The sequence below is a fragment of the Tyto alba genome, unplaced genomic scaffold (assembly GCF_018691265.1).
Source record: "Tyto alba isolate M040663 unplaced genomic scaffold, T.alba_DEE_v4.0 Super-Scaffold_2, whole genome shotgun sequence".
NCBI classification, from domain to species: domain Eukaryota; kingdom Metazoa; phylum Chordata; class Aves; order Strigiformes; family Tytonidae; genus Tyto; species Tyto alba.
Window position 1 is genome coordinate 26,019,727 of NW_024881282.1, and position 23,226 is coordinate 26,042,952.

General features: G+C 34.8%; 1 protein-coding gene across 9 annotated transcripts in view; it reads left to right on the forward strand.

Annotated features, from left to right (window-relative positions):
• NBEA (neurobeachin) overlaps positions 1–23,226 on the forward strand; it is a 518,250-nt gene that overhangs the window by 426,343 nt on the left and 68,681 nt on the right. For all 9 annotated transcript variants that reach the window (XM_042793382.1, XM_042793373.1, XM_042793375.1 and 6 more), the window contains 3 exons: positions 2,427–2,539; positions 11,963–12,103; positions 19,617–19,736. In XM_042793382.1, coding sequence (XP_042649316.1) covers positions 2,427–2,539; positions 11,963–12,103; positions 19,617–19,736 — 374 coding nt within the window. The remainder of the gene's footprint in view (positions 1–2,426; positions 2,540–11,962; positions 12,104–19,616; positions 19,737–23,226) is intronic.

The following is a 23,226-nucleotide window of genomic DNA, read 5'->3' on the forward strand; positions in this document are numbered from 1 at the left end:
GGTCATATTTATCAAATACACAATCACGAAGGCTCTATTGTTTAAAACTTATCCTACCTAAGATGAGAGATAAGATGCTTCAAATTATTTCTTATTGTGGGGTAAAAGTATGCATGCAAGAGTTACTGCAATATTCTGAAATGGAGTTAATTCCACATGATAATTTGTTTATGTGTCCATACTACAAGTAACTTATCAAAACCACACAGTAAAGGAGAACTTGTGTACAGGAGTTAGTTTTAGGATTGCTTTTTTCTTGCGCTATTCACATATTGATGATTTTCCTATGTGGAATATGATCAAAAACTCAGTTTTCTTGACTGAATATTGAAATTGAAATTAAATGAGTGAAATTAATATCAAAATTAAATAAAATCTTAATATGGAAAATGTCAATTTTGAAATAAAAAGGAATTTTCAAAATTTTGCAACAGGATAATCTCACCTTTTCAAATGTTTCTATAAAATATTTTCAATTGAAGGTCTTTATTACTGTGAACTATTTTCCATAAAACTTTTGATTCTCAAGAATCATCATTTTTGCTTATGTTTTGTAGTAGACTACAGTCATCTCAGTCATTCTCTTCATGAATCTCAAATTTCTTTTAGTCTGCTGTCTCCATAAACACAAATATCTGTCTTTCATGGAAGCTTTTGCACGCTCTTCTGTTAACTTAATCGAGGATTCTGATGGTGAGAAAAACATTTATTGTATAAAAGTATAGTTTTATAAAGGCCATTTTTCATAGAACCTTAAATTTGACAATCTCAAGAAACTTTACAAATTGTATGTAATTAATCCCTTGCCAAAGAGGAAAATAATCCTACTTCAAGACATATAGAGCCCCTTCAAAAAAACATAAAACAATTAATAATCTGACAGAGCGTACCTTTCCTTTTCCTCCTTCACATGGATAAATTCTGGTTTATTCCTTGATTTAATTGCTTGATGCATTCTCTTTCTGTCCAAGAGCAGTTTTGCATTCATTCATTGTTGATATTAAAGAAGAAGTGGTTTTGTTTCTATTCATCTTTACTTACATGTGGCACACAGTACTGGTATTGCTTTTTTAACAAAGTTGTATTTGCACCTCAATTATTTTTTGACATTCTTGCGAACATCTATGTGTTCAAAATGTAAAAATGAGGACACACAGTCGTTAAAAAGATGCACCTTTCCTGTTTTCAGTGAAACTATGTACAAAATCAAAACATGCTTCTTGTTCATCAATTTCTATTGAAAAAAATAAGGTGTTTGCAGAGTAGTGAAAGTTTCACATTTTATTAAAGCAGAGCTGATTTTTGTGGAGAATTGAAGATGCTGCTTAGAACAAGGAAGCCTGTGTTTTCCTGTGCTGGGTTTTGTACCCCAGGAATCTGTCCAGAATCTGGAAGGAAGCCGTTAGTAAGACAGGGCTGTAAATCTGCCGCAGGACTGGGAATTGTTAACCTGGGTTATTTCAGTCTGCTAATTATATTATATAAATACACACACACATATATTTATGACCTGATTCTGGTTTTTAAGAGTCATGTTGCATGTTGTGTGGTTCTCAGTAAATCAGTATGGTGGATGGTTCTTTACTGAGCAACTTCATTTGTTCTATCACTGAAATGTTAGATACTACTAAATACCAGCTGACATAGAAATTAACAGTCTTCCCCAAAGACACTTTTCCTGGTCATGAATTCATAATTTTCATTTCACTTCGGTTGCAGATTGTTCTTTTGAAACTGTATCTAAAGATGGGTTTTGCACATTTTAGCTGTTGGGATGGTCGCAATGTTTCTTTCATTGTGTTTGGAGAGAGTGGCCTGGGGCAGTCAGCTCTGTCTTTTTGGGGGGAGAAAATGTTTTTTAATTTTCAAAGTGTTTACAAAATAGTATTAAAACAAACAGGACTTCCTCCACTTTGATTCCACTGTTGCAGTAAAATCTCACCACTTCTTCAGTGATAAGGAGCCATGGGGAATAATGGATTAATATGGTCTATCTAGTTTAGACTTAGTTTTACAAACCTCAAATTTAGCCCTTTGCTGTTTGGAGTTTCATTTAATCTTTGCCAGCTAAAGATACTGCATACAGTTGCTAGGAAAATAACTGTCTAGTGGTTTTAAACTTCAACATTCGTTCTATGAGAATAGCTTCATGGAAATAAAAAAGAAAGTGTTTATTGGCATATGGTGCTTTTTAGTTGATCTTGAAAGATACTGTGCTCTTTATATTATGCTGATTTCTGCGTTGACTTCAAGATTCAAGATAAGCACATCTAAAGGAATACTTTTGTCTGGAAGATTTATACATGATTCTGTCAAGTGGTGGGAACTGGGAACATGTGATGCAACAAAAGTAACTGCTAGATTGTGTTTCAGCTGGAGAAATAGACATTATTTCCTAATTCTTAAAACATTTTCTTTCTTAATAGGACGAACATACAATGATCTGAACCAATACCCTGTATTTCCATGGGTTTTAACAAACTATGAATCTGAAGAGTTAGATCTGACCCTTCCAGGCAACTTCAGAGATCTTTCAAAGGTATGCTTCAATTCTGTTAAAGACAGTCAGCCAGCCATTTTAGGAATAGATTTTGTTTTATATTTATAGTCTGGTTAAGTTAGATCTTTATCTTAAAGTCAGAAAAGTCTGAAATAGACTTTTCTATTTTAGAATAATTTTATACTGAATCTCTACATTATGCTACTTCCATGTCCCTGACTGATCTGGTTCCAAACCTGCAACTCCTCCGTACCTTCTGACATGGATCATGAGTGCGTCAGACCACTTCATCTCACTAATTACCGCCCTTAGTTTTTGAAAGCTGATCCTCTGGAAATAAAAAGCTTGGACTAATTTTTCACTTTATTTTCCAGTGACTAGATAAGTAATATAATAGCAGCACCTCCTTTTGGTTTAATAATTATTCAGTAAACAAGTACCTTGTGTTTTAGACCCTGGAGTATTTGGTCCCTATCATGATTTGTGGGTTTTGTCCTCCAATCGGACTTAGGCAGTTAGTGCTTTATAGTTATACAGTTTGCAGTATTTGTTTCTCTAATAGCACCGGCTTGCCATCTATACCCAGCTGCGGTCCTCCGATTGTGTCAACAGTCTGGAGAGAAGGTGTGTCCTGACCAAGCAGAGCAGAAGCATACAGAGAGCTCTACTTTTGGCCAGCTGGAATAAACACAAAAAAAAGGGTTTGAAACTCAGTTGTGGGAGGCACCTTTCCTGGTTCCTATCAACTAATAAAGTGTATGTACTGTCTTACCAGTGAAGTCGGGTAGCCCTGCAACATCCCCAGTGTGAAGTTACTGTTGTCTGGGCATGACAGCTATCCCGCATCCTTGCCACAGTTCCTCAGCCAGGGGGGAGAAGTTGCTTGTGGAAGTTGAGTGAGGCTCAAAACTGCAGGAGGCTATTGCTCGCTGACTTAAGGAATGAGGCTGGAGAGGAGAAAATGACCCTCAAGGCCTGTTCTGGAGCCATGTGCTTCAGCCCCTGCTTTCCCTTCTGCTGCTGGTCAGGGACGAGAGTTTCTGGGGCTTTAAGTCTGCTTTTCTTTCCTCTTCTTCCTGCACGCACACATCCTGGGCAGCAATGGAGAGATCCCACCCTGGGTATCTCACAGTCTCATATCCCTTCTGGAAAGAGTGTGCTTACAGTACCTCCAGATGTATTGTAACTTTTCCTGAAAGCCTGCTTTTGTGAGACTTGCAAAATAATTTGAGTAGGACTCGATTGCATAATAGCAGAGAGAGATGCCTAAGCTTCCTCTCCCTTTTTTTTTAGATAAATAAACAATACATAAAACCAGAAATTAAACTACATTCACAGTATGCCTTAAATGTAAACAAATTGGTTGAGACTCTACTTAATGTTATGTAAAACTTCTGACCTTTCCCATATTATTGGTATTTTCACAAATGTGTTTTTCAGTTCTGTAACACCATTGTAATCCGTGCCAGGAACAAGAAAAGAAAATCCAGAGACATGAGTTAAAGACCACTGATCATCTTGCATCAGCTTGTTCCCTAGCATGTATAAAAATATTTCTGGTTTGGAATTGTTTATAGTGATAAACCTTTTATTAAGATGCTTACACTTTTCAAAATCTCTCAAAGTCACTTCTTACTAGTACTAATAGCACTGCGTGTGGTGAAGTGCAGCAAGATTAGACAGTGTCTCATGAGTCCTTCATTAGGTACTTAGTTTTGGTTGAATCCAAATTTTTATGGCAGCCTATTAAAGTATGTAATTGCTAGAGGAAGTAGCATAATAGTTGGATAGATAGGTTTTCCTCATGAGTTAGTAAAGACTCATTATGCAATTAGTGCTTGTATATCTTATTAAGTATCACTGCACTCCTAGTAGAGCTCTCCCTTGAAAGGAAATGTAAAATCCAGTCCCTGGTTATTTATGTTTCTTCAAGAATCTGTGCAATGTGCACAGCAGTGTTTTGCCTGAGGACTTTTTCTTACCCAATTTGATAACTGCATTCTCCGATTCAAAAGCTACCAGTGGCTTCCTCTGGAAAAGCTAGGTTTTTGACCACTAAAAAAAAGCTACACAGAACTAGTTAAGTAGAATGGTCTTTCCTCTCTGGCAATATCTGGGCTGCATTTATCCCATTGATGCATGAGAAAACACATGTGCAATCTGTAAAGTGTTGTGGGATCCCTCAGGATAAAAGGGGTGTAATTGTCAATTTTTTCTAGTGTTTACTATAATAACATCTGATAGGTTTCATTTCACAATGGTTTTAAAAGGAAAAATAGATTAATGATGTTTTGAAAAAGGCAATGCAGTTAATATTAAATGCCTTACTTTGTGCACGTGGGCTGTTGTACATTACTTGCATCCTGTTTCAATTTGTGCATTAGCAGTGAAAATCTTGAAAATTGGAACGTATCTGAAGTATTTCCTTGTCAATTCTGTTTTCATTTTTGATACCGTCCCATATCTGTATGTAAGCCCCTTCTTTCCTTGTTAGAGAGGTGAATCCTGAGTAGCCTAGTGCTTAAAAGCAGGAGTTGGTGATTTATTGTTCACATTATTGAACCAGGGTGTGCTATCAAGCCTCAGTCAGACCTCTGGGGCAGACACACATAGAATCCTTGCCATGAGGAGCCACTTCCTTCTGTCAGATTTTACCCTGCAATGGAGAAATGTTCCTGCAGATTTGATGGCAAATTAGAACCTCCAGCTAAGCTGTTGATGGATAAAATCTCCTTTGTCAGTTCCTGACTTTCTGTCTTCCTGCAAGTTTGCCCTTCTTAGGTTTCACAAAGCCTCTATCCTTAATACAATCGTTTGAAATGATTTAGAATTCTAACACTATTACGTACGTGGTAAAAGCCCACAAAAGCAATTCAATTAAAAGAGAAACTACCTATCATGCTTTGTTTTGTTGGTTTAAAAGAGTTTTGCTAGTTAAATGTAGACGCTAAATCTAACTTTCTAAAAAAATAATTAATTTCTGTATTATTGCAAAAATTTCATATAAAGTATTTCTTTTGAAATTTTTTAACCTTTGATTCCTAGGCTTTCTGTATAAAATATGAAGCATCACCCTTGTGATATCACAGCTACTAAGTGAACATACACAACAAATGCAATTCATATGTTTTGTGGAAATGAAATTAGATGTGTTTGGCTTGCTTATGATGTCAGTGACAGAGTAAAATGTATGCCTTTTGCATTTAGCTCAAACAAATATTTACATTTTTGCAAAGCTGTCTTGGACATGTAACTTATCCTTTCCTTACATTCCATTTTATTCTGTTTTTATGTAGCGCTCTGTATTGTGGTACTTTTACATCCAGATGTTGCTTTTTCTCTCAGAACAATTATATTTAAATATTAGTCTGAAAATTCCTCTGCCCTTTTCCTTTGAAGTGTTTGGAAATTCCCTTATCAATGCTTTTTTTTTCCTTTTCCATATAATTTGAGATTTAAAACCAGGGCTCATGGGCATGGAAGGTGCTGTAGCAGTAGGATATATTGGACCTCTCATTTGATTAGACAGTGTAGGCTCAAGTTTTATTCATTACATATACAAGGTTAAAGGTTATATTTATTGTTTGACAGGATGAAAAGCTAATGAAAGAGGCTGTCATAGATACATAGATTATCTTTTCACTATCAAACCACCAGGTGATCTGCTTATTTTCTTCTTTATTGAGATTTCTTTTGGAAGAATACCCATGGTATTAAACGCTAGTACAGGAAACATGTATGCAGCCCTTATTGTACACAGAGTTTTTGGGGGTTTCAACACACTTAAGATGTGATATGGTTTGTTTGTGCAAAATGGTATGACTTTTACTCCTAAATTATAGTGAATGCATCGGTTTGACATGCTGCATTGTCCCTGCTCATTAAAGTGTAAATGGGAATTTCTTCTCATTTACTTCCAGTCATACCTCCTGTTAAATAAAATGATTTCTTCACCAGGCAAAGTAATACTAATATTGACATGTGTATGAAACATCACACGCCCATTCATTGAGTGGAAAAAATTATATTTTGTTAATATAGAAGGTGTTTGACTGACGGGTGGTGATAAGCATAACCACTTTTCCTTATTACTGTGCCATTTCAAGAAAAGGAAGTGATAAAGCCCCAAGGCTTCTAAATGTAATAATGCAAATGAACGCATCGAAGTGTGAATATTTCAAGGCAAACCACACTTAATACTTCCAAAAATGTGTATGCTGTGGAATGGAGTTTATGGGCTTATCAAGAGCCACTCTCACTTGAAAAATTAAATCAGTTTCTGTAACTTAAACTTCTCTCTTTACAACGTGCAACTCTACCATCAGAAATAAAATGAGTTTGATTCTTACTTGGTTTAAGCTACATAATTAAACATTCTCTTTTAATAAATAAAAAGTTTATTTACTGTGTGAAGCTCTGGCACTTTGGATCTGCCAGAACTCTTATATTTTATAATGTTAATGTTGATATGCTGAAGAAAAGTTGTTTACAAATTCAGATAAAATTAGATTTTGTTTCAAACTTTAGAGTACCCTCCTAGGATGTCCTACTTAAAGGTTGTTGTTCAATGGGTTTTTTTAATAAAAAAGCAAGCAGTCAGGAAGAGCTCAGTCTGTATTCAGCCGAAGCCACATAAAGGCATGCTCAAGATTTCTTTTGTACCCAGCTACAATTTTGCATAGTACATAATAAAAAAAAAAAAAGTGATAAACAGATAAGGTAGCTGCTGCATGAATTACAGTCAAAATAAACAGAATATTTCAGTGGCTGAATAATTAGGATGCTACCTTCAGTTCTGCTCTCATGTGAGAATGTATTTCTATGAAGATAGGTGGCAAAACAGTAAATATTACATGAGCTAACATAACATGTCCAGTGAATATAAACACTAGATGTATTGACAATACAGTGGTTCAAAGGCCAGATGTCTAAAGAGATTAGCCAGACAAAAAAGAATGACATGAATAACAGTGTGTTTTTAATGTTAAAGTAAATACTTACTTTATTTTTAAATGGAAAAAGAAGCATAAAATAAACTCAAACAGTAGCTTTTAGTACATCAGAAGTGAAGTGACCAAATAGGCATTGTCACACAGTGAGTTGTTTTTCTTGGTTGGAATAAAGAATATCTTATAAAACCATTTTAGGAAAGGTTAATACTATTTGATATGAGTCCTTAGAAAGGGCTTTTTTTAATAAAAAGACAAATGGTGTGTTTGGAAAAAGCATTTTATAAAACATTATAGAAGAACCTTTTCATTTAATATTCAGAACAATTTGACTCAAATTCAGTTTCTGTACTAGTCTTATGGTTAAGGTACTGGTCTGAGACGTAGTACATGGATTGATCTTTGCCTTTGAATTGTTTGTGCAAGTCATTTTAACTAGTTTACAAAGCAGTAGAATCTCACAGAAATTGAAATAAAGTATTCTTCCATGTAAAGATAGAAGGATTGATCCAATAATAAAAATTATCTCCTTTTTATAGCCATGGTATCGGACTAAAACCATAGTTGTTGACTTTCTGGACTGAGAATGGCAATGCAATGCTGTAATTGTGACACTATAAGTGACCAAAATTCCATATAACCTACACATTTCACAAGAAATGTGAGAGACTACCATTACTGTAAAACTTGTCACCAAGCAGGACATATGCCTCATGAGAGAAAAACTGTGTTAGTTGCTAGTTTTTACAGCTGAGATTTGAAGTCTTTATGGAAAATGTATGTCTTTACTGGAGGATGAACTGTTACCATTTCTTTGGGTAACACAATTTTGCCACATGGACATCAAAAAACCACTAAGGAATCCAGGGGCAGACCTCTCTGAATTTATTCCATGCTATTTCATTTATGGAAGTTTTTGCTTTCAGAAAATGGTCATTCGGTACACACAACCTGATCTATTTGTGGTTCATCAACAAGTTTTTATATTACACAACAAAAAAATGTGAGATTTGAGCACTTTCTGTTAACGTGCAGAGAAGCGGTTCACACAGGGGCCTCCAGTACTGCACGGGAAAGGAGAAAAAGGGGCTCAGCTGTTCCTTGTATTGCTTTGCCACAGGCCAGAGGTAACTGATGTAATGCTGAACCAGACACTGCAGAGGTGTATGAGCATGGGCAGCTCTCCTCCCTGGCTAGGGCTGCAGCCACGAAGCTGCACTACTGAGATTCCCCTTGCCATCTCTGCATAAACGGTGCCGTGTTTGCACACCAGCCCCTCTAGACCTAGCTCAGGGATTTCCAGCACACCTTTGTATTGCAAGTGGAAGTCATACCTATGCAGTTTACCCAGGAACGCTAGAAATCTTTGTGGAGTGACAGAAATTAACCTATGTCTCTCAAATCCCAGGCTACCATCCAGATCTCTAGTTCATCCAATCCAGGACCTGTCCAAAGAAGTTGAGGTGAGACTTTCTAGCTGAAGACAAGCTCTACCTCGCCCCCTCATTTCTTTCTTTCTGTGCAAGGATGGGTAATTCCCAGACAGGGTACTTCCCAGAGATTTTCACATGAAAATTTCCATACCGTGCAAGAAGAGAGATGACTCTCATGATATTTCACTTAAAGATTCCATTTTGTTCAGCAGCTATCTTGTGCATTTCAGCATTTTTCTTCAAATGAATCCTAAAGTAATTGAAAGAAAGATGGATTCTCACTCTGAAAAGAATATTGATGAGGATGAAGGTAATCTTCAGAATGCAGCTTTTTAAGGTTTATCATTTAATATATTGAACATATGTCTTCTGAAAGTAGATTATTTTAGCTACTTGTGCAGGCATTTTTACATGAAAATGAGAATGCACCATTTTACAACCTTATATCTTTTATCTTTTAAATTGAAATAACACTTCTCCCTGAAGAACCTAGAAAACATGATGGTGTCTTTGCATTAGTGTTTTATGTGACTTTGGAAAATTATTGTCAAATTCTTGAGAGAAAGTACATTTTTCATTAAATACCACTATATATATATATATATAATTTTTTTTAAGAGTTATTTAAAGCTATGGGTTAGACCATCATTAAAATCTTGCTAGTCTATAAAATAAAATACCTTGTAATTATTTTTGAACATCGGTTATGTTTCACAGTTCTTGTTACTGTAATTAATTTACAGTAGCTTATTTGATAAAAGACATCTGATCAGCTTCAAATATATTTTGAAAGGCCTGGAGTTTTGATTTTCAATCTTGCATTAATCACCATATCCCCTCTCTACTGTGCCTGGAAAAAACATATCTGTACAATAATATTGTGACAGATGACGCCTGTGTCTTCCATAGCCTCAGAATTCAGAGCAGCGTAGGGTAAAATGCACCTTCACAGTGGAAGGAAGAGATATTCTCAGGGTACTTTCCCATTACAAAATACAATCTCACCAATTTGTCTGCCATTTTGTATTTCCTTCCCAGAGGGGGTGAACATTTCCTGTGAACAGACTAGGGTGTGAATTACTGCTTTAGCTTTTGAAAAGTGCAGTTGGGGACTAGAATTTGTTCTGCCAGAGAAGTGGATGCACAGTACCTTAATGAGGGTGGTATCAGCAGGTCGCATGCGGTTCTCAAAGTAACCCAGTGCCCTGTTATAATTTAGCAAAGTGCACATATATCTACGCAGTATGTCAATCGAATAGGAAAAGAATGTCTTTTAATAAGTTACTCTTTCAAGTAAGTGGTTGAACAACCATTTTTATATATTGGCAGTTTATAGACTATAATAATGCTAGCCTGTTTCCTGACGGTGGCATGATGTGTAACGAAACTGAGTATAACAAAAATGCAAATTTTTTTTCTTTTTTTTTTTTGCCAGTAGTTGGAAAACAAGCCTGGAAAGTGTTAGGGAATGGCTCATACTTCTTTTTCAAGAATGTTTTGTGAGGTCTTGCAGTGCAATCTGCACCAGATAACACTGATCCTTAGGGATTACTCATACATTTTACACTTATGAGAAAGCTATTAACATCTCCATGACACAGCAAAGTATTAAGCATCCTGAGTGTTTCATGTGATAGTGAATTCATAACATTTTAAAATATAAGTGTTCATCAAACACCACTATTTAAAAACAAGCTTTAATATGTAAAATTGGAAAACATCATGTTCTGTGTCAACCTTTTAAACAGCCATTTCAAAAAACATAACACTGAAGGAATAAAATACTTGTAACTTTAAAATTGTTCAGTTACATACATAGTGTAGTGAAACACACTGTTTTGACCTTGTACTGCTATTTCCATTCCAAATGACTTTGGTTTTTAGCTCAGTAGAAAAATTGTGCAGTAAAATGAAATGTGAGAATATCTGGTAACATTTTGAAAAGGGTCAAAGTCCTTGAGTATATGTTTGTTTTCAAGTTGTAATTCTCTTAATAATATAAATTCTAACTCTTCATTTTTGATTAATACAAATGAAGTAATCATTTAAAATTATAATAATAATCTTTGATGTGGAGGTATGCTCTCCTCTAAGTATGACACTTTGTGCGGTTGGTTAATTTTACTACAAAAGCTAAAATCTGAAGATTCTTTGCAAGTAGGTAGTAAATACACTATTGCTACCTCATCTGTAAAATAGATTTAAGATTACTTACATATTTATTTCAAAATTTTAGTTGCTTCCTGTTTTTTTTATCCCAGAGACTTTTGGACACACAATAACCAATACATATTGAAAAAGAATTCTCAGTTAAAGTGGGTTTAAAAAAATAATAGAAGAGCATGTGTCCCCTAAGTAGACACATCAAAACCAACAGTTGCTACTACTGTGTTGAATTTCTTTTGTTTTTTACCTAATTTGTATAGATTGTCTGTTACGTATGCTCAGAATGGACTTTGAATTAGTGTATAATTTCCAAATTCTATTGTTCTTAAGTACAAAGCTTGTTTGCTTTGCTCAGTAAAACATGGCTTTGTTCAGTTAGAAAGTACATCCAGTCCTGCAGGAGTATGCATGGTTTTTAAGTATTTCTGCTTAGGATCACCAGACACCATCAGCAGTTCCACGTGAAATCTTTTCATCATGAACTGTGCATTACAAAGTATCCTGTGTGAGCAAAAGTCACTTTTCATTAGCTGTGTGATTATGGTAAATGACAGCAACAGAAATATTAGTTTGGCCTCAATGCATTTTAAATGCAGTTTTAGAAGTCTATTTCCAGAACAATGTTAACTGAATTAATTGGGAAACAACTCATACTTCAAGGTCTTGAAAGTTTGCAGATGTGGATCACTTATATTTGTCAATTAAAATAAGGAGACACATAAGACTTTTAGTACACAAAGCCTTTGAAAAGAAAATCTAAGATTATAGCAATCTGAAAGGATTACCACAGCATGGAATGAGTTTGGTTACAGAGTCTCTCTTGTGCAGTGAATCTTAATGCAGAATTAACCTATGACACATCAGACATGCTGCCCTTCAGCTGATAATATATTTGACCTCTTCCCCCTTTGCAGCCTATTGGTGCTTTGAACCCAAAGAGAGCAGTCTTCTATGCAGAGCGGTATGAGACATGGGAAGATGACCAGACTCCACCTTATCATTATAACACCCACTACTCTACATCTACTTCTACATTGGCTTGGCTTGTTCGTATTGTGAGTATTTCTGGATTCTGGTTTCCATTAATATCTTTTTCTACAGCATCTCTTCTCTCACCACTATCTTGCACCACTATCTTGATTTTTTTTTTTTTTACTGAAGGTACATTTCTATCAAAATCTCATTGTTCTTCCCTACTTTAAAATCTCAGAAATTCTCTAGGTATACTGTGTATACTCATTTGTAGTGACCGGGGGTCCCTCCTACCCAAGCGATCTGAAATATATTTAGACACAAAATTGTGGTGGTCTAAGGACACATGAGGAAAATCCATCTAAAACTAAATCCATCTAAAAAAAAAGTCTCTAAACAAAGTAGAAACCTGATATTACTCGTATATTCATTTATTATTTTCAGCTAGGGACAGTTATATACAACATTAAAGAAAAACATTTTGTAAAAAGCACATTAAACTGTGTCAAACTGAGAGGGGAATTATAGAACCAGTTTTATATTAAAGCAGTATGGCGTAATATATTATGCAAATGAAGTATGCTACTCAATGGATTAATAACTTAGAGTTTTCAGAAATGTAAAAATGTAGATTCTAACTTCAAACTGCTATTTCAGTTCTGGAAACCTCATTCTTAAATCCAGTCCTCAAAATCAGATCTACGGAAGGTGGCCGAACTTCAAAGATAAAATGAATCTGAATTCAGTTTATGTGTTAACACGATGAATTACAGAAGAAGGAGTGTTGATGAGAGACTGAAGATTTAACATAGAAACCTGAATTAGTGAAAAATTGAGTCACTGTGTAATTACTGAACTTAAACTACACCCTGCCAATAAAAATCTGTTGCATGAGGTGTATTCTAAGCATGTTTCACACACAACCAAGCAAAAAAGAGCTGCACAAAGCTTGACATCTGAGTTTTCACTCATCTCAGCTTCCCTTAGACATGTCCTGTTTTTCTGCTCAGGAGGGAAGAGTTGATGTGTCTAAGAGTTCACGATATACTTCTTCTTAATCCAAGGGAAACTAAACGTTGATTACACTCCTATATGGGGTGATCACTGTACTCCTTTTAGATGTTGCTAAATTATTCATGTACTGTGAATACATTTTATAGCTCACATTTTATGCTTCTTTGTTGCATTAAAGTATATTAAAAACAGTGGGTTTACTTGCATGTTTATCTATTAATTTTGGCTGCTATTCAACAAAAGATCCCCTCTTGCTATCCGGCCAATTCTTAGGTCTGAAAGTCTGCTTACAAGCTGAATGTACAGCACACCAAGGAGTATTCATTTCCTGTATTAGGATAATGCTGTGTCATTTTTACTGCTGTTGTTTATGTAATACTGTAGGTGTTCTTGCGCTCTTTCTCTTCTGACCTAAAAGAGTGAGAGAACAAGGTCTCTGCCTTGGTGGCCTTGCAATATAGACCTGACAAATTATGTTTGTTAGAGCAAACAATATATGTGAGAATAGAAAGAAGAAAATAAAATCTAAAGCAGTGTTTTCCAGGGAAGAGATTGCTGATAGCAAGAAGGTGAAAACAACAAATGGAGAATTTAAATACAGGGGCACACCTAGATAGGTATTTTAAAGATTATTTAAATAGGAGTGACCAGCAAAGAAAAGCAATCACTAATGGGAGGAGACAACATAAGTGAGAGGGAGACAGACATAGGGAAAGTTTAAAGCTCAGAAAAGAGAAAAAGGAAATAGCATGATGAAATTGGGTAAGGCTGCATATGGAAACCCAAAGTGAAGATATGAAAATGTGTATAGAGACCTGGAAAGTTTGTAGCTATGAGGATTATAAAGTCCTAATGATCCTTAGAGAGATATTTTTGGCTACAAATTAAAGGATGAAAAATCCTAAGGGAGAAGATTATGCCAGTAAAGTTGATAGATAAAGCTAAGTCAGATTTCTGGAAGTTAAAGTAGGATTTTTTGCTCATGAAGTTTTTGAGCTAGTGTTTTGGTATAAGTTTGTGAAGAAGACTGTATAAGAACATTTTATAAAAGATAAATTACAGTCGAGTCTAGGAAGAGGAAAGTGACAATTAAGAGATGCAGAGTTTCAGACAGAAAAATGCTTTCAGTATTTTAAGAGATTGGAGAATATTCATGGGAAGAGATGTGTCCAGCAGAGCTTTTGGTAGAAAGTGACAACAAACTGAGAGTGAAAGAGAGGAGTGGAAAGTAAAATCATGAGAGAAGACTGCGTAGAGCAAAGAATAAAAGAAAAGAGAAAGAAAAAAGAGAGAAAACAAGCAATCAAACAAAAAGCTGTGACAAAAAGTATACTGGGAATGAGATGGTCTGGATAGAAGCAGAACAAACCAGCATAGAGTAATGGGGATCCAGGTGAAGAAACTACTATCTTTGTATTGGAGGAAACAGCAGTTGCAGTAGGAGAGGAAGTTTCAGTCACCCTGAAGTATGTATATATAGAGTTGTGTAATTGCCACAAAACCTTAAATTTTTTTTTTGAATCTTGCTCTTGCTGTTTGGCTTTGACAGCTGCAATCTGGTTCCTGTCAGTTCTCTTCAAAACATTGCTTATAATATCATATTTCTGAGTCAATTCTGTGATAATCTGCTCCCTACTGCTTTATATTTCCCTCTGTTGCTTTCCTTTATCTGACGTATCAGGCTACTTTTATAAAAGGCACTTTATGCCTTAGCCTCAGTTCTGTCCTGTTTAATCCATTTTTATAAAAATTCAGTCTCTGCCTTCATTTAGTCATTCATAATTTTTTCACTGGTAGAACGGTTTTCTCTCTAGTTCTTTTGTGTACTGAGTGTCCAGTAAAAATCCATATTTAAAAGTGACCTATTTCATTATATTTTCAAAAATATGGCAGTGGCTTAGCATATAAGATGTTGAAGCTACTGATAATTACAGCAAATATATTTTTTTTATTCTTTTTTGTTCTTCTTCTGCCTTACACTTAATAGAATAGGTTGTAATCCTTAACTGAAGCTATGAGCCACTAGTGCATCTGCAAAGCTTCTGTTTGTATTTTCTGTATGTTGACTGTACGAATCCAAGTGTGCTCCATTCTCTTCTGTAAGACTTCTAGGAGGAAAATTAAGGCAGTTTCAGGTTAAGCGATGGTTCAGCCTCACCAGGCCACACACACACACACACACACATGTGCATGCACACACTCACATGTGAACTGAAATTATCATTCTTAATTTACCTGTGAATGTTTATTTAAACTAATCAATTGTATATTTCAGATGAGTACATCATGCTAGAATTCTGAAAGGTCAAGAAATAATCCTCTAACTAGCTTCTTAAGAAATTAACTGAGCCACAGCTTAGAAATATTTACTGCTATAATTACAAATGAATCCCACATGATCTCCAGAAGTGTTAGGTTTATATCCAAAATCAACTGTTTCTTGAAAGTAATCAGCTTTCTTTCTAAATTGAGGGTTAGATTAAAGACTAGATAACTACTTTACAGTGATAGATAATGAATGTCAAAGTCTACCGTATTGTTCAGTCAGGTTAATAATGATGATAAAAAGTAACACAGAACACCATGATTTATATAATATTGCCTTCCACTCCTTTGAGTTGTTACTGAAATCACACCATGGTTAAACTTTTTTTGCACATCACACATCTTTAGATATAAACCCAAGAAATTCTACTTATTCTGTAGCAGCCAACATCACCCACAAGTTTGCTCCTGCAAACAGAATAAAAGGTATTCTGGGAAGGGATACACTGTTCTGTTGACATAGTTCCATTTTTGTATAAATGAAATTAAAAATCCATAGTTTATGGCTAGGTGACCTTACCACCTGATTCAAGAGTTATTTTGTTTTCATGTACTTTCCATTTGGCCCAGTGAATATTTAAGTTTCAGAAGGCAGAATAGTTTAAACCAAGAATGCTACATGAGAATGCTATATCCTCCAGTGACTTGAATATCAACCTGAAGAGTAGACAGATGAATAAGTTCTGGCTTGAATAATGCAGAATGTGAATATCAGCATTTTTTTTTTCCAGATTTTTAAGTGAAATAGGCTAGAGTTATGGTGCAATTGAATGCTCTCAGTAGTTGCTGTTGAAGAAGTTGTGTTTGTGTGTATCAGTTACATCTTCATTGAAACAGAGACCAGTATTAGAGAGCATGTGGTAGTCAGGAAGCTTGTAGAAAATAATTGGTTTCCAGTTCCTTTTACAATGACTAAGTACTCGTACAAGGTAGAGGAAATTCTGGATTTATTATGAGGCAGGTCTGATTGAGCTGAAACCAGTTTTTAGTGAGATTCAAAGGTGGGGAGGACTTGAAACCACAAATGCTCTTTTTCTCCTCTTACAAATGGCTGAAAATACATTTTTGTGTGACATTAGATGTCTTAGAATGACACGTCCTTTCCTCCTCTCTCCCCTACATCCACCATAAATGTTTCAAATGGCAGTAGGCACTGTTAAAAGGAGATGTAAGGAGAGAAGTGCTGTTGAATTGAAAAATTCCATGTTCCCATGGCTCAGGCTTGTATTCATTGTAATCAAGTACCCCATGTAATCAAGTACTGTTCTTGTTGGCAGTGAACAAGGCGTGAATTTTATTCAGAATATTAGGAATGGGTGAGATGGGGTTATAATGAAAACTTTGTGCAGCTTTATAGCTTTCACAGCAGCAAAACCTTTACATGAAGTGACAGTAAGCAGCACCATAAGAATAACAGTGTTTAAATGAATATACAGATATGAATTGTATTTATACAATATAAGCACTTGACTTTCCAGAGAACAAAAATTACTTTCAGATTTTGTGAGAGGTCTGAGATAAAGCAAATGAAAGCTATGAATTTCTGCTAAGGATTAAAAATCTAAAAAGATAGGCTCAACAGGTCATAGCAGGATAGCATAATAGGGCACCCTGTAGTGCTCAGCTATTAAAGGTTTAATCGTGGATTATTATTTTTTTTTGCTTTTGTGTATTTGTCTCAGATGCTTAAAATAATGTCGTCATGGAATTCTAGATTAATATTTTTACATAATTTATTGTAATGACATCATTTTTCTGGTTTCTGCATTTTTTTAAATCCATCAGTTGCTGCTGATTTCAGAACCTCAGCAGTGACCCACAGTCTGCTTCACAGTAGTACTCACAACAAATTACATGTATCTGATAAAGAAAAAAAGTGATAGATAGGGGTTAGTAGAAGACAGAATTATGGGTAAGATAGAAAAATAGCACAACTTGCAAAGATTTCTATTTCAAATATGTACAAAGATATTGGGGGAAGAATTCAATTAAAACCAAAATAATTCTAATGTCAAAAGAATTTCTGTATTTTTAATGTTAAAATTATAATATTAATAGAATTTTAGGATAAATTAATATAATCCAATTCCTGTAAATATTGTCTTCCATTTGCTAGCTCTAGGTATGAATCTTACACTTTTTAATTTATATTTTACATGAAGTTCACTATATGTATCACTGTAAAATCTGGACACACAAAAATTTAATTTATTTTCTTTAAGTATTTCAGTTCATTGCGATACTTTTTTGCTGCTTGTCAAGTTGAGCTACTATTAAATTAAATTAAATACTGTTTGAATTATAAACCTGTTTCTCACTTGCCACATACTTGTTCAATAGTCATGAATGCAAAGTCATTGTGCAATGGGAGCTAGGGTTCCCCAACAAGAAATGATATTGTGATGATTTTATATGTAGTTTAGTTATTTTTAATTAATTATTTAACACATACTAGGATTCTTCGATGGCAATAAATGCACTGTTGAAAGTATATTTCTTAGGTTGTTAACTATTATTTAGAATCTAACTTTTAAAAATAAATCCCCAGTGTTTTAAGAGGAAAAAAAAATACAGACACCCCCCCCCCCTTCAATTAGCAGTAGAAATTTTTGCATTATTATAATGAAAATAATTCCCTATTTGCACTATTTTTCATATTGACACTGAAAGTTAAGACACTGTCCCTGGCTGGAAAAAAGAAAAAACAAAAAAAAAAAAAAAACAAACAAGAAATTATTTATTCAGCTATAAACAATTCCCTTAGGCTGCCTCAAAGGTCCTGGCATACTATGATGACAATAAGAGAGATGTTCCGTTCCTTCTTATTTAGAAAGAGAAATTTAGAGGTTTTCTCATCTTTGAAAGAAAGTGTCTTGTGTTGACTGTTGTGTATGATAGAAAAGATTAATTGGGAAGACAGGCAGAGTAAAGATGAGAAAAACAATAGTGTCTGGAAGTCTGAATTCCCGCTTTTATTTTCTTCCTCTTTTTGGATTCTTTCACTAACTTTGCATTCATGCTTTCCTTATGTATATTTTAATTGCTCTTAAATGATACAAAAAATTAATTACTTTAATCTTGAGTAATTTAAGCACAATGTGTATAATGTGACATAATTTCCAAAAATAGCCTAGTTAATGGAGGAGTTTCCTGTTTTGTTCAAAAGTTTCAGAAGAGGAGATAGAGGCCATATAGAACAAAATTCAAATAGTAGATGGGTAACACTGTAGTAAGAATTATGATCTGTTGATTATAAATTGTTTTGATTAACAAAATTTCCAAGTGATCAAGGAAATAAATTTGGGTATGAATTTAGCAAGAGAGACGCTTTTTCAAACAGTCCCCATCAGACTTTGGAAAAGAGGAAGACATAGTTTCCATCCATGTGGACCTCTTGTCAAATATTAGGTGAATCAGAGAGCTAATGGAGTGGTGCTGGAAAACCAGGGAGTTGGCAATGATCTCGGTATTCAGGTTCTGCTGTCAAATTGAGGATTTGGTCCCCTGTCAACCCCTTCCCTGCAGTGGAATGCAGTGACATAAAAATGGGTTCTCCAGACCGTCTAAGACTTGAGCTCTTCCTACCCAAAATTAATAGCTGTTTCCATTTAGTAAGTGTTGGGAGTGTGGTTTCAGATAGAATTAGCAGAAGTAAAAACTCTAAATATTTCGTCTCTGTACCTCTGCCTCGAAGTAATGATATAGCTAGATATTCTGTAACCATAGTCTGCCTCATAAAGACCGTAGAGCCATTCTGCCCACCGTGAGGCAAAGTGGAACCTACTGAGGTCTTTTAAATTAAATCAAAACAAAAGGAAAATCCAGGTGGGGGATTTTTAAAGATTTTATTTTGGCATCTCATGTTACAAGGGGTAAGCAAAGCATGGTAATATAAATAACACAGAGGGTGTTTATGATGGTTGCAGTGAAGTAGGCAGCCATTGTGAACCAGAACTAAGCTACATAGTTCTGTCACTGGTGGGTAATTAGTCTTATGGAAGAGTGAATATATAAAATAATATTTCCTGCCAGAACTCAAGATCTCTGCACGTGCAGAATGTGTTAGTGGCAATAAATGTAGTAAGATATTCAGTACAAATACATATGCACAGATATAACTATGAGGTGCCATATTTTTCTTTAATTCTGCCTTTATGAAGCATTTTCATCTGCAAAAGTAATTTGAATTTTGTTAGAAACCTGCTGCATGATTCCTTCTGCTGTTTTCTTAATCTATCTTCATTTCACTGACTACAGGAGCCCTTTACAACGTTCTTTCTAAATGCAAATGATGGCAAGTTTGACCACCCAGATCGAACCTTCTCTTCAGTAGCCAGGTCTTGGAGGAACAGCCAAAGAGATACCTCAGATGTGAAGGTAACATATACATTAAATAAGTAGATAAATGTTCATTTTCGTTTATGGTATTTTGGTTTATGTGGGGACAAAGAGGGGTTTATATTTCATATCTTTATACTTAGTACACTAGTTATAGTTTAAATAAAGGGTAGATGTTACTAAAGATTATTGTTCTAACAGAAACAATCAAAGATTCTTTGAAGTTGAGTGGACAAAAGGTGTTTTGTTTTTACAGAAAAACAACCTAACTGATCTAATTTAGATCAGATAATCAGGAGATGGAGAAAAGCCCAATAAACTGTTCTTTCCTGCTGTTAACTCAATATTTGGCCCACTCCATAAAACACAGCAGGAATTGGATTTGACCTTAAAGTGTCATATTGTTATAGCTTGCCTAGCTCTGGGTTTGCATTGCCTGGGGCAATTAATAAAGCATTAATGACAAGACCCATTTAAAATGTTGGCTTTTCTGTACAGCTTTAGCTTTTACTTGAATGTGCCTGGGGATATTATGCAACAATACACATTAGATTAAAACAACTTCTACACGATATACAGAAACAGCCCGAGAGCAGGGTGATTTTACTGTTGTTATTCCTTAACTATTGTTAAATACAAAGGGTTATTGTTCCTATACATGGGACCTTATCAGAAAGAAACCAAAATCTAATAATATTTTGAATAATATGGTCCTTTCTTGATTCTCATTTTCTAGTAATAAGGTAGGCAAAGGCTGCAGTATACTATTAATTGTTCTTTTTTTAAAAACTTTATTTTAAACTGAACATATCTCTCTTCTGTTTTTATACTGCCACACATACTAGGAAATGCAAAAGTCAAAATCACATTACCATTATATTTTTTACTTATCTTGACAAAAGAAGAAGACGTAAAACTGTTGAATTATTTTTATTCCAGAGCTCCTGTTTGCATAAATATTCAAGCAGTCTCAGAAGTGTATGTGGACAAACCATGCTGTTATTATTCAGTTACTAGATGGAATAATGAATTGTAAATTATATGGTCATCTTAGCATATGGGAGAAAATGTTTTTTAAAGAAAAGAAATTAACCTAAACCTCTGACAACTCATTTCATGTTTATTTATGCTCCTCTGGAAGTCAGTAGTATTTTAAGTACTATCTCTGTTACCTTTGTAAGAAAAACAAAAGGAATTTCAGGACATGGGAGGAATTTGAATTAATATCTACTATATTTGAAATGCAGCCATTTCTTCAAATTCAGAGTGCTGGCATTCTGATTTTTCCCTTTCAATGAAATTTGGTTTTCCCGGAATTCCACCAGAATATCTGGGAAAACAGCTTCACTGGAGTGGGGCTGAAACAAAAGATAAGAGCCTTAAACTGAGGAATAAGGGAAGATGGTTGGAAGTGACTGTAATCTTCTTGTCTGGCTTTAGTACACAGGAGGAGGGCAGTTAAATACATGAAGGCATTTCAAAAGATAAAGGAATATCTGAGAACAAACAGAGGGATGGTGTTCAACTAGGGTGTATAATTAGTGAAAGGATTGTTCCTAAACTAGCCACTGAATGAGTTATCAGTAAAATAAAGAACTGAAATATTTGTATGAAAATACCAGGAGTCTTATGAACCAAGTGGGGTAATTTAAACTGCTGTTGCCAGCTATTACAAGAATGCAGGAATTACAGAAGGAGAAGAGTTGCATACAAAATGTATTTGCAGTAAAAAACCCCAAGCTATTAAAATAAAACAAGTATTAAAAAGATGTTCAAAACCAGATACCTTCAGAAATGGAAAGCAAAAGGTGAAAATGTGGGCTAGCCATGTACTTTAATGTCATTGAATTATAAAAGGGAGTTGGGGATAACTTGGATAAAATAGTAACAATTAAGGGTCAGAGTTGCACTGGGGGAAAGATTGTAAAATAATGTATTCTAGAATACATTTGGGAGCCTGCCATAGAGCCCCAGAGTCAGATTTAGATATATATACATTTCTGTTATGCCATTAGAAAGAGAAATACTACTTGGAGCTAAGTCATTACAGAAAATCTAATATGGGAGGCACAGATGAGCTATGTTAGCCAATAAATGTTTTCTCCAGATAATCCCTGACCTATCTGTTCAGGGATACTTTAGGGATTAAAGATGCTGTTTAAAATATGGTTTTGTTAATTAATGAAGATACAAGGAAGGTGAATTTAGAAATTAACCTTGAATTGATCTTTTATGAGTTGATTCAGTTTAAGATAAAAATAGATAAACAAAAGCAGATTTGAAAATAAGCTGAATCTTTAAGGGATGATACAGCAAATAGAAAAAGTTCATTATCTAAATAAAAAAGAAAAAGTAAAAAAAAAGGTAGAAATGAGAGGAGATTTTAAAATGTATTTAATATCAACGTTCAACATATTGCATCATCAAATTAATTTATTATATATTAATACAAATCCACTAGTGGAATAAGTCTACTGAAGTACATGTCAGTAGCCTAAACAATATATGTCAATGCATTGTGTTCAGTTTAACAAGGAAACCTGAAGGCAGGATGGCAGAAAGCTTAGAGCGATACCAAAACTATATCCTTAGCATTATAACAACTAGAATATCTCATGGCATATAAATTCTACCTGGAACAGTCTGATTAGTCATTCATTTATTTCAGAGCTCTGATGTTCTTGGAGAACACAAGGTGTTTTGTTTTTTTTTTTCCTTATTCCATTTTTATTATGCATTCATGTTGGATAAAACAAATTCTTAGTGCTTTATTTGCTGGAAACTAGCTAGTGGAAGTCTATACCCAAACCAGAGGGAGACATAAGAAGAGCAGCAAATGTGTTTAAGGATCTGGATACAGGAAGAAAAATGTGTGTATGTGTAGGCTAATTAATGTCTAAATGTGAAGACATGGTAACATAAATGCTATGAAATAGGCAAACATATGAAAGGAAGAAGAATTGTTTGTCAGGGAACAAAGAGGTAAACCTCAGAAGAAAGGGACCAGAGTTGAAAAATGCTTATTTAACCAGCAGATTATGAAAAGTTAAAGTAAAATTGAGTATTCTCTGAATTTGAATATCCTCACAAGAGGAAGTAGAAAAATCTGTATTTCTCAAGCTTCTTAGAAACCTAGACTGGCAAAACACTGGAAAGGCATCAGGGACAATCATGAATTGGCAAGAGGATGTGCTGGTTGACCCTTTAGGCCCTTTCCATTTGTAGATCCTGTGTTTCTTAGCGATAAATCAAGAATGAGTATAGCAGCTAATTGTTGCTGTTGTTTGTTGCCTAAGATCTTAATGAACTGCATTTCTCAATGCCATGACATCAGGGCCAACTTTTCCCTGAGGCCTCAGAGTTCATTCTGCAGAAGGATGGGAAACTGAACTATTATTAATACTCAAAATACCCCATTTTTTTCAGATTAGTTGTGCTACTGCTTGGAATGCCTTGCAGGCTTTTTAAGTATTTTAACCAAGTTTTCAGGGGCTGGAAAAGCAGAGAGGTGTGGGGAGCCACCAAGAGA